The 12,271-nt window shown below is 38.0% G+C and overlaps 1 protein-coding gene across 5 annotated transcripts in view; it reads left to right on the top strand.

The window, feature by feature from the left end:
* Nucleotides 1-410: 410 nt before the first annotated feature.
* The window catches only part of cep104 (centrosomal protein 104), a 40,995-nt gene continuing 29,134 nt past the window's right edge, over nt 411-12,271 (top strand). For 3 of the 5 annotated variants that reach the window (XM_037772225.1, XM_037772224.1, XM_037772223.1), the window contains exons 1-7: nt 412-537; nt 2,603-2,729; nt 2,863-3,036; nt 3,572-3,710; nt 5,276-5,338; nt 9,545-9,621; nt 10,853-11,021. In XM_037772225.1, the coding sequence (XP_037628153.1) occupies nt 2,617-2,729; nt 2,863-3,036; nt 3,572-3,710; nt 5,276-5,338; nt 9,545-9,621; nt 10,853-11,021 (735 nt within the window). In that variant the 5' untranslated portion in view covers nt 412-537; nt 2,603-2,616. Of the gene's footprint in view, nt 538-2,602; nt 2,730-2,862; nt 3,037-3,571; nt 3,711-5,275; nt 5,339-9,544; nt 9,622-10,852; nt 11,022-12,271 lie in introns of all 5 variants that reach the window. The other 2 variants (XM_037772227.1, XM_037772226.1) reach the window with 2 other exon arrangements.

Raw genomic sequence — 12,271 nt, 5'->3', positions numbered from 1 at the left:
TGTTTGGCATTGAATGAGGCTAGATGGTCATATATGACATATCTACTCTTAAACACATACTGTACACATGCACACATATCTACACACACACACACACACACATACAGATATCCTTCCTTTTATGTGTAGAGCATAGGGGGAACAAAAATAAATTAGTAAAATATATATATAATACAGTATATACACATACACATATATATTAATAATATGAATAATAATAAAGATGATGATGATGAGGTCATGATAATAACATCAATAATAATACCAACACTTACAATAATAAGTGAGATAAATAAATAAATAAATAATAACAATAATAATAAAGAAAAAGTGTTTTAAGTTAATTCGAAGGTCATATATAATTATAACTGTGTATTTGTGTTTTGCGTTATGTGCGGTATAAAACTACATTGACCACAATCCATTGCGAACGACCAGACAATCCTACTACTGCGCATGCGCGTTCTGGTTGTTGTCAGCGGTGGTTATGGAGATGAGATGGGACTACAAGCTGTCAACATTACAGTGATGTTCGTGGTAAGATATCTGAGAAATACACGCTAGAAAACTCTAAAATGTACACCAACAAAAGGTAGGATATAACCAATTACAGTTGTCAGGACATTTATTGGATTTTAGCTTTTTAAAATGACCTTAAAGAGTACAGCTACTGTAAGTTAGCTAATGTGAGCTGATTGTGTAGTTAACAGTTGGCTAGCAAGTCAGCATGAAGGACTTCTCTGTGCTATAACGTTACTCCTATCCAAGGGGCTTGTGTATGCCAATATTCAGAATAGTTTATTTTAACCTGAGGAGAACCATACGCCAAACTTAGTGCAGTAAACTGGACATTTAATATGTATTATGTCTTCTGTAGCTCAAGTAAACCCTTCAACAAAACTTTAAGCCTCTTGTATTCAACATACAGCAACTGACATACATTCAGTACACATACATGATGAATAAAGTGCAATTTAAGTGCAAATTCAAGATTCAAGATTCAAGCCCTTTATTGTCATTGTGTATTACAACGAAATTAGATTGTGACAATCCCATAGGTGCTAATGAAAAGATAATACAATACAAAAAAGAGATAGTGCAATATAAATATAAAAAATATAAAAGATAATACAATACAAAAAAGAAATAGTGCAATATAAATATAAAAAATATAAAAGATAATACAATACAAAAAAGAAATAGTGCAATATAAATATAAAAAATATAAAAGATAATACAATACAAAAAAGAAATAGTGCAATATAAATATAAAAAATATAAAAGATAATACAATACAAAAAAGAAATAGTGCAATATAAATGTAAAAAATATAAAAGATAATACAATACAAAAAAGAAATAGTGCAATATAAATATAAAAAATATAAAAGATAATACAATACAAAAAAGAAATAGTGCAATATAAATATAAAAAATATAAAAGATAATACAATACAAAAAAGAAATAGTGCAATATAAATATAAAAAATATAAAAGATAATACAATATAAAATATAAAAATACAATATGTATATTGATGAGATGACAGTTTTGCCAGATTATTGCACAAAGTGTCCGTCAGATAATGATATAATTATTGCACAGCATCATATAATTATTGCATAGAGTGATCAGCATGTCATTGCACATATCCATAACAGTAGATTTACAGTATTTACATTGCACAAAAGTGACCAACGTGTTATTGCACATGTCCGTAAACAGGAGATTTACATTGCACGTGTTCAACTCAGACAGAGGAGATGTCAGAGTTCAGGAGGTTTATGGCAATTGGGAAAAAAATATTGTCTAATATTGTCAAAGTTATGGACTGAAATAAATATATTGTTGCCAGTCATTGCTGTTTAGTTGCTGACAACTTTGTTGAGCATCATTTGGTTAAGTCTAGTGACATTAAACAGGCTGTTAGCAGTCCTTTAGAATATTATTTAAACATGTTCCGGTAAATGTGTCAGTACTAGTGCTGATAAAATACCTGAGTTTGGTTACTGATAACTTTTTTTCAACACTTTACCTTGAGAAATATACACTTTGTACTACTACAAAACCATTATTTCATTCAGAAAAAAAGAAGCCACAGTTCTCAAATGTTGAACGCAAACACCAGTACAAGAACAGTTTGTAAATTAAATGCAGTCTAAAATTGGCTAAATTTAAATCTGGAACTATTCAGTCGAAGAATTAGTAAGCTGGACTGAATATCTGACCAGACATTAAATGCTAGTTTTCAGTACTTAACAGTACTTGGTGCTATGGACACATTTCAGTCCGTACTAAAAGAGAGGTTTGATAACCAGACATCAAGAGGATGTAGTTTCTTGGTCTAAACTAGACATTCAATATAGAATTAATTCGTCAATCATTGTCAGTAGAGCAGCTCCAGGTGTTATGTCAGTGTAATGTAAGATACACACGTTCATAAACACAAATTCCAGGCCTGTAGAATAAATAAATACATTGTGGAATTACCATTAATATCATATTTGCATCCATCATTGACACTAATTGAATTTCTTTGCTCTTTCAGATATTAAATATCAGATATAAAAAAACAACAATATTTCTTATTTGTGTTGTATCAGTGTCCATCAGAGGGATGCCCAGAAAGATAGGATTCATTGTGGTCAACTCTTCAAGTCATGAAGACAACTTCAGTGCCAAGGAACTCATGGTGCATGCACCCACAGTCAATGGCTGGAGATCTAACAGGTACATCATCAACACAGCACTTTACTTTCAAAAACACCACATTCATTTCATGGCAGCTTTATGTCTTCCTAAGTAGCAAAAGCAATAAAAACAGCAGCATTTTGTTAATTCTTGTGAATTTAATATTCGGCAGGCTGTGCTCGTACCCTCAACACGTCACCCTCCAGCTGGTGGAGAGAAGTAGGGTGAGGAAACTGCAGCTGCTGGCCCACCAGTACCTGATCCCAGCCAAGGTGGAGTTCCACATTGGAGACACCCTCCCTGAAACCGGCACCTCAGGGTTTCCCGGGCAGCTTCGCAGACTCGGGTGAGACACATTTGGACATTTGCACATTTGGTTATTACAAGGTGGTTTAAGAGATTTGGATGATGCAGCATACGCAAACATAGGTTGTTTTTATGTGCTCAAGTGAACAAATGACGTCTTGTGCGACGCGGCGCAAATACGCTGGTGCTGCGCCGTTATAAATCGCCATTATGAACCTCCTAGAGATCCTGATATGGAGAGGGCAGAAAATAGTACCAGCAGCTTGTGAGAATGCTGGTGCGCAAGAAAAAGTCACAGTACACCAAGGAGTAAAATGTAGAAGTGCTGGTACTGCGGTGAGTACCGACCCACTTCGAGCACTGAATATGTTTGCCATCACCCTTGCCCAAGGCACTGGCTCACAATTGAATTGATCTCCTACTAGATATCTAGTATGAATTACCCCACAGGGATAAACACAGTATCTGTACAGTATATCATCCGATCACAGAATTAAAATGCAGCCATGCATTTTAGTCTTGTATATCTCAGCAGAGGAGCCGAAATGAAAAGCAACACTGTACTCTCGCCACAGGTACGTGTCTTTGTCGGACAATGAGAAGACAGGCTTCAAAGCTCGGGAGCTGAAGTCGGTCCATGTAGACGCCGTCGGAACGTACCTGAGAATAACCCTCCATAGGAACCACACCAACCATTACAATCACCACAATCAGGTAGTGTTTTTATACGGTAACGATGCACCTACACCACTATTTCACTGCCTTAAACTTTTGTCTGATGCCGAAGACTGATCCAAACTGTGAGCAACGTGGTTTATGTGTTGTTCTACTGTGTTTGTGAGTTGTAAAAAAGTCTTTTGGTTGATGTTGCCTTCCAGAATTAATAAGGTTACATTAATGGAGGAATAAAATGCAAAATCTTGTTTAAAAGAAGCTCAACAATAAGAACGGAGTTTTTCAAACATTAGTATTTTAGATCCACTGTTATAAATACGATGACGTTATTTTGTCTTGATTTCTGCTGCATGAGTCTCTCAGTAGCATCACTTAGCCTGCCATCAGCCTGGTATCCCATAGCAACACAGACCATTATAGTCTCATTATAATCATGATGTGTTGTGGTGACATGAGAACATTTAAAGACTACTGTAAATGTGGCTGATAGATAGACAGTATGTTGAAAAAAATGTTCAGGAACATTTTAGCTTAATTAAGTCTGTGGTTTTGAACACAGCCAAAGACTAAGCTATTAATCAAAAGAATAGCTAATAGTTTAATCAGTAATGAATAGCAGCAGCTCTAACTTTTAAACATTTTATAGGCTGCATTTTCTAGATTTGTGTCTTGAATTTGATTTTGAAATTAGTCTTGAATTTCATAAATTCAGTTCCAGGTAGCAATGTCAAGGTTTTTGAAACCCCGTTAATACAATTTTTACTCAAATGATAAGGCTGGTGTTCTTTTGTATTCTTCTTACTGTTAACAAATCCCATGAAAAGACCAAACCCACAATGTGTTAGTCCGTCCCTCAGTACTTCCCTCCCCAGTCTGTGGGGCTCAGTCCCAAGCCCCATTTCTTCCCGCTGAAACTTCTAAAACAACTTACTCAAACAGAAGTGAATTGTGCATTTGTTGGGGACTACATTCAGCAGCAGATTAATACACATTTAGTGCTTTAATCAGTATTTACAGTAGGACCGCAACTAACGATTATTTTCATTATCGGTTAATCTGCTGATTATTTTCTAGATTAATCGATTAATAGTTTGGTCTATAAAATGTCAGACAATAGTGAAAAATGTCCATCCCAGTTTCTCAAAGTCCATGGGGATTTCTTAAAATGTCTTGTTTTAGATAAAGATATTCAATTTCATATGATAAAAAAACAGAGAAAAGTAGGAAATCTCCATATTTGAGAGGCTGAAAACAGCATTTTCTGCCATTTTTGCATGAAAAATTACTGTAACGATTAGTCGATCATCAAAATATTTACCAATTATTTTTCTGTCGAATGACTAATCAATAAGTCGACTAATCAGCAGCAGGACGGTGTATGTGAGTACAGACAGTACTTGTCAGTAGGATCGATTATTTCTTGGTATTGGGCATTTCATGTGATTTGTTGATAATAATAATAATATAGAATATCACCAGCCTTATCCTTTAAACTGTAGTATAATAGTTCCCTCACAACACAACCATTTATCACATGCATTGATTTTTGATTTTCTCTCGCAGTTCTGTTCAACCACCTCACCAACATCTGTTTATGATTTCAGGTTGCTTTGGTTGCCATTAATGTTCTGGGGGATTCTTTGGATGGCAATGCTTTTAACACTATTGTAAGTGAGCACTCTCTTCACCCGTTCACCCATCACTGAACTTACATCTGCACAGCAATAGGTGGGGCTGTTGTGCTGTGGTTTTGTGAGACAACGCTCTGTCATCAGTCACTTAATAATAGGGCTGATGGATGTTTCCTCATCCATCCACTGACATTGCAGGCACTATGACAGCTTGAACTTTTGGCTTGTGAAAATGGGAAACAGGTATGTTAAACCCCCTGAGACCCCGACTTTTCAGAGGCCGTAGCCAGTTCAGTTTTAGAGCTAGAGTGAGGGTACAGATATCATTTTGGTGAGGAAGGGGTCCCTTGACCTCTGACCTCAAGATATGTGAATGAAAATGGGTTAAATGGGTACCCACAACTCTCCCCTTTACAGACATACCCACTTTATGATAATCACATGCATTTTTCGAATGCAGTATAAATGTGTTATTTTCGCCTAATCTAAAAATTATGTGTTTGAATATTTCTGCACACAGGTCTAGGAATTGCATAAATTGTGTATCACTGTAAAGCTGAGACTCCTGTGGATCCAATGAGCTCCCGTAGATAGCTCCCTAGTTCCCATAGTAGCCATTTCATGTAGTGAGACCATTTTTTAAAACTTGACCTCACTATATAAAATGACCTGTGGTGACCTCTAGGATAATCACAGCCTCATGAAACTTTACAACCACAAACTAGAGACCTAGAGCATTCAGAGAATGGATGGCTTTCCTAGGTAGATTGACAATAAGGGGGTTTCTGAGCAGTTTCCAGAACAGAAGTGCTCGCCATCCAATCGCCGAAAAATGCAATTCTTGCAGAAATCTCCAGATGTCAAAAGTTTTTGATACCAAATCACAGCAAGGCTTTTTCTATGGTGTTCCTCAAGGTCTAGGGAGTCTTAATGTGGTATTTTGGAAGGATTATTGATAATTTTTGTCAATTCTCGAGTGGTAAAAATAGTTAAATTTAGCACCAAATCTGTGTAACAAATGGTATCAACCCAAAAATTGCTGCAACAAGTTATGAGACATAATAAAGCATTGAAATAGCCATCATATTCTTCTACTAAAAACCCCATGTAACCCCCAAAAAAGACACAAACGGGTCTATTGTGGGTCTCAGAGGGTTAAACAAAACAGGTGAATCATTCATTTATTTTTCATAAAACTTCATAAAACAAGAAACTGCATTCTGAACATCTGTTTTTTTCCTTATATGATGCTATTTGCTCTGGGCAAAGTTGTGCATTTTAAATTTTTGTTTGTTAGAATACAAAGTAGCAATACTAATGGGGATGGACAAAGAAAACCTACAGTACATAATATATTGCAAATTCAGTAAAATAGCATTGTATAGATGAAATATACAGTAGATAACATATAACAGATACAGTATATTGCATAGGTGTTTTATGTAGTATTTATTTGCATTGACTGATCCAAAGACACTGTACAGTATAAGCGCATAAGTCTGTATGCACACGTGTTTACCTGCATGGTGTGTGAGTGTATATGTGTCAGGAATGTAGTAATGAGACACAAAGGGAGGGCAGTATGTAATCACACAGGAGGCCTTTAGTTAGCCAGCGTAATCAGATAGTCCTGCAGACAGACAGGTCCTGGAGGAGAGAGAGCACCTTAAAACACACACAGAGACATGGAAAGACACCGACACACACTCGCACAGATTCCAGTGAACAAGCTGTGCATTGTTGCTTCACTAATCCACCTCCACCGCAGCAGTGATCTCGCTCGGAGGGTCGGCTGGATCTTGTTCTCTTATATCTGTTCTGTGACTGGAAGTTGTGTTTGTCCTGTGGAGGGACGCTGTGGTGTGGATGAAGGGAGAAAGCTACGTGCCTCTTTAAAAGTGTCGGTTCATCCAATTTATGGAGAAAAAAAAAACATCTTCTCCCCTACCTCTAGGGGGTATCTAGCCACGCAGATCTGTCTTTGAGGTTTCTGCCTCCACTCAAATACAATGGAGGTAAATGGAGTTATGGTCATCAGGGCTGCAACTAACGATTATTGTCATTGTTGAATAATCCGTGGATTATTTTCTCGATTAATCGATTAGTTGTTTGGTCTATAAAATGTCGGAAAATGGTGTCGATCAGTGTTTCCCAAAGCCCGAGATGACGTCCTCAAATGTCTTGTTTCGTCCACAACTCAAAGATATTCAGTTTACTGTCATAGAGGAGTAAAGAAACCAGAAAAATTCACATTTAAGAAGCTGAAATCAGAAAATATTTACTTATTTTCCTTAAAAAATTACTCAAACCGATTAGTCGATTATCAAAATAGTTGACGATTGATTTAATACTTGGCAGCTCTACTGTTCATGATGCTCAGAGCATTGAAAAGGTGTGATGGTTGATGGTAAACAGAAGCTTTTTTGCTGTCACAGAGATGCTGAAGCTGCCTTCATGGCCTCCATTAACTCTCCATCAAACTACAAATCTGCTCTGTAGAGGTCAAAGGGTTTCTTTTACTCTGTCCTTTCTGTCAATCTCCAAATCAGTAATGCCAACCTCCAGGCTTTAAGCGATGCTGATCTGAGTTTTCATTTTGATGTTACTTTTACATTACTCCAACGTGGTTTATTTATTTTCCAGGCGTTTACGTGTTACTGCCCTAAATGGCAGCGTAATAGGCCTTTGTCACAGCAGATATGTTGACTTATCATAGTTACTAATAACATTAACAATGGCTCTGTTGTGGTATGGCAGTGAGCCAGCATACACAATACCAGGAACCTGAAGCAGCTAAATGGAATTCAGCCGTCTTTCATTTCATTATTTGAACCAGGACTTTTCCTTTTCCAACATGTCAAATGTGCTCTTGGAAAAAGGCCTAGACCTGACCGTCGTTAATGGCTTTGTTAATACTCTTTATGATTTTGATCCCTTACAGTAATAACTTCTCAGAAAAGAAAGAGAAAAAGAGAAGTAATACTTTATAATAGCGACTGTATATCCCTCCCACCCCATGATCCATCCATCCAACATCTCAAAAAAACAAATTCTCTCTCTACTATTTAAAATGTTCTTCTTCAGTCTTGTTCTTAATGGATTGCGCAAATTAAGGTATTATAGGTATGGTGGTATAAGGTATTATAGGGGTCTCTTTCATAGAGATGTGTTGATCCGTGAATGTTGCCCTGCCCTGTTACGCTGGATTATTTACACAACACGCCTTCACCATTTTTCATAGAGGAGATTTCTTCGGTGCAAAGTAGTTCCAGAAAATTGTAGATTTGTGCAGAGTAACAAGGTATATTGTTTCTGGAAACACACGTTGCTGTTGAATCTTTAAATTACATTTTTGTCAATGCTTTGCGTAATGCACATTAAATTCCATTCGCCTCTGTTATATTGGAGTGGAGGCAGAAAATATTGGGACAATTGTTTGTTGTTGTTCTACTTTGGGTGAACTGACCCTTTAAGACGTAGTTCCTTAGCATGACATAAAGAATGTGCTTACGGCCAGTGCAAAAACATCAGATCTTACTTTGTCAATGACTAATGAAGATAATGTGACATTAAAATATCATCATGAAAATAGGTCAGTAACATATTAAACCATCAGTTAACCATTAAACTAGATTAATGAAGGGACTATCCATCACAGCTTTTTTATTTCCTCTTGCTAACGTTCCACTATCTGAAAAAGTGACATATTAAAGCATCGTATCATGTTTTTTGTCCTCTTGTGATATATTACAGTTTCTCATTTCAGGCACAGTATCTACATACAGCGTGATTAGATAAGTGTACAGTATTGTTCGTGTTCCTACTTATTACTGGCTAACAGGAAGTTTGTCCTTCACCATATCAAATGACGTACTTCAAGAATGATGTCATCAGTAGACACAGTTTCCTGTTCTCATAATGATTATCCAATCAACCCTTCAGGTGATAGCAGTGTAGGCAATGGATTACAGAAGTCTCCGTATATGACTGTAGCCTTTATTTGCTGATTAATGATTAGGTTTGGATTTATGTGTGACTTGTATTACTGCCATTATCTGGCTGATCCTCCCTTTTGAAAGGGCAATGTTTTGGTTAGTTTAGGTTAAGGTAAGGGTTTAAATTGAGGGTCACCTTATACTGTCGCTAATGGGATTAGACAACAATTATCAGGTCTTCCTGAGCGCAGTAATACAAGAGTATACATGCACGTGTGTGTAATTTGTCCCATCTGTTTACCCCCAGCCAAGCAGAGAGCAGCTGATCGAACACTACCTCAACAGTACCCAGCTGGAAGCCGCCTTGGACACGACCTTCATGGGGTGAGGCTAGGCCATTGAACCCTGGTTTCTTTGTCTTGTGACAATAACACTGTTCAACAAAGCCATTTAGTCTGGAAGCCAACCAATAAGGCATTAAAGGTCACACGCATTTGAAGACAATGCAGGTGGCGGCCCGTGCAAAGAGGAAAACACATTTCGAAAGATTTCTTCTTCTCTTTTTTCTCTTATATCAACCCCCAAGGGACGATTCACCTCAGGGTCTCACTCGTTGGGGGTCGGTCAGTGTTTTTCCCCTTTGGTAATACTGAGCCCATTTAACGGATAATGATGCATGTATTCTACATGGCATTATCTCAAGTGAATTTAGACACTAAATCAGCTATTCTGTTTTCTATATTCAACATGTTTCACAAGTGTAACAAGCTCAGACCTGACAGAGTGGTGTTGTAAGAAAGAAAGAAATGTATTAAAGGGTAACTTCGGTATTTTTCAAACTAGACCCTATTTTGACTAATGGGGACAACGATTTTTGCAATTGGTCCAGTATTGAGGGATAACACTGTAACCGACAGCTGCTAAATGAGCTGCGAGAGCAAGTGAGCAGACTCAATATAACGTTACGTCCACTGAGAAACAGATAAATAAAACATTTTTCTTACGTTTTGCTTAATCCAGTCTGTTTGTTATTGTGTCCAAGTCCTGCTCAAGGAGAAGTCTCGTGAAATCTGAATATCCGTATACTCTGGCTCAAATAAATACGGACGGCCATCGAATTCAAAGACCTCATCCACGTTGAGTTTTTTTAAGATAACACTAAGCTACGCTTTCTGTACTCCAACGCAACAAACTCTGTCCGACTGGCTCTCGCGTTCCCACCATGGATGTATTCCACTATTCCACCGTTGTCTCCCGGCAACACGTCACCTCACCAGATTTCAGAACGAGACTTCTTCTTGAGCAAACTCTTTCCATAATATCAGACACTTATGATAACAATCAGAGCCTGTCATGGCAGAAAAAAGCCCTTTTAGTGGACGTAAACGACGTTGCCATCTTGTCCCATAAGCCCCAAATTGCAGCCCGTGAGCAGCTTCCGTCTACAGCACTCTCCCTCAATACTGGACTAATTTCAGAAAGTATCCCTGTTAGTCAGTAAGACATAAAAACATGTGAAAATAGGGTCCAGGTTGATAAGTACCAAAGTTACCCTTTAATGTTTCAGTTTGTTCAATGTTTCAAATGTCCTTTTTGTGTCCTGTCTTGCACCCAGTAAATGTGAATCCATCTCGCCCTTGGACGACCTGGCCTTCGACATGTACCAGGACCCCGAAGTGGCCCACATCATCCGTGTCCTGGACCAAAAGAAGCAGGACATGGTCCGGCAGGAGAAATACGAGCAGGCCAAGAATCTGAAGCAGGCTGTTGCAGACCTGCAGAAGGTACTGTAGCTGCTGGGAGGCAGACTGGGTGGCTACAACACATTGATACCAAATATTTGTTCACATGGTTGAGCAGTACGCACCACAAATACCAGGATGTGTTTTCTCTTAAAGCTTCAGTAGGCAGAAAGATTCCATAATAACCTTTCATCATATTGTAATTCAAGTGTTCTGAGAGAAAACTACACTTCTGCTCCTCCTCATGGCTCTGTTTTCAGGCTTTAAAAAAATCTAGCCCGTGACGGGAGACTTTGGCCAATCACAGGTCATTTCAGAGAGAGCGTTCCTATTGGCTGTTCATTCTACAGAGGCAGCTGTCAATCACTTGTAAACAAGTTAATTTAGCTGATATTACATCTTTATTTTTACATTTTGAATGCAGAATTTTTACTTCTTGTTACTTTTACTTAACTGAATAATCTGTGTGAGGCTTGTCTTCCTTTAACAGATACCCAGTGTAATTTCACCACTGTTTGTAACAGTAGTTGTTAAACATTCTTCAGATTCCTGTTCCTGACCTCCTTTGTATACAGCGTTACCATGCTGACCATGAATTCTTAATAAGCTCAACAGCTGCAGTGATGGTCCTCGGGTAGTGTCTCTCCCAGGCCCAACCACAAACCTTCCTGTAACTAGATAACACAAAACACACACTAGCACCTTGTTAGCATGGCATATTAACATTGCAGAAAGAGCAGTTGCCAAGGTAGTCATGCTGAAAATCCCTTGTCATCGCACCCTCAGGATGTCAGAGGATTGTTTTTTTTGCGTTATATGATATCTTAAAACAGATGACAGAAAGAAGACAGGACAATAGAAGGCACAGAATTGACCTGGTGTGTTTCTTCAACTTTATTTGCCCAACTTTACTTAGACTGGAAGAAGCAGAGGTGCTTATCGAGTGGGAAGAACTGCATGCTGGAGATCCTGAATATAAATTGGGTCACTTGGTTTTGTCCAAAAGAGAGTAAAGAATCTCAAAACGTTGATGTTCAGACTGTGTCGCTTGGCACCTGGTCAGCAACTTATTACAGCTTTATGGAATTTCCTGACTTACTGGAAGTTGTTGTCTAATTTCCAGCCTGTAAATCTTAATGATTCACCATGTGGCACGCTTACTGTTATGCGGCACCAGGGCTAGATTATTGTGCAGGGCAGAACCGCCCGTGTCAAGTCCGAGTCCATTTCCAAACCAGCTGCAGTTAGGTCTAAAGGGATAGCCCGGGTGTTTTAAAGTGGGGTTGTATGAT

Source organism: Sebastes umbrosus, chromosome 6 (genome assembly GCF_015220745.1).
Source record: "Sebastes umbrosus isolate fSebUmb1 chromosome 6, fSebUmb1.pri, whole genome shotgun sequence".
In the NCBI taxonomy this organism is placed as follows: Eukaryota; Metazoa; Chordata; class Actinopteri; order Perciformes; family Sebastidae; genus Sebastes; species Sebastes umbrosus.
The sequence above is the reverse complement of the archived record's forward strand: the minus strand, read 5'-3'. Positions and strand labels throughout refer to the sequence as shown.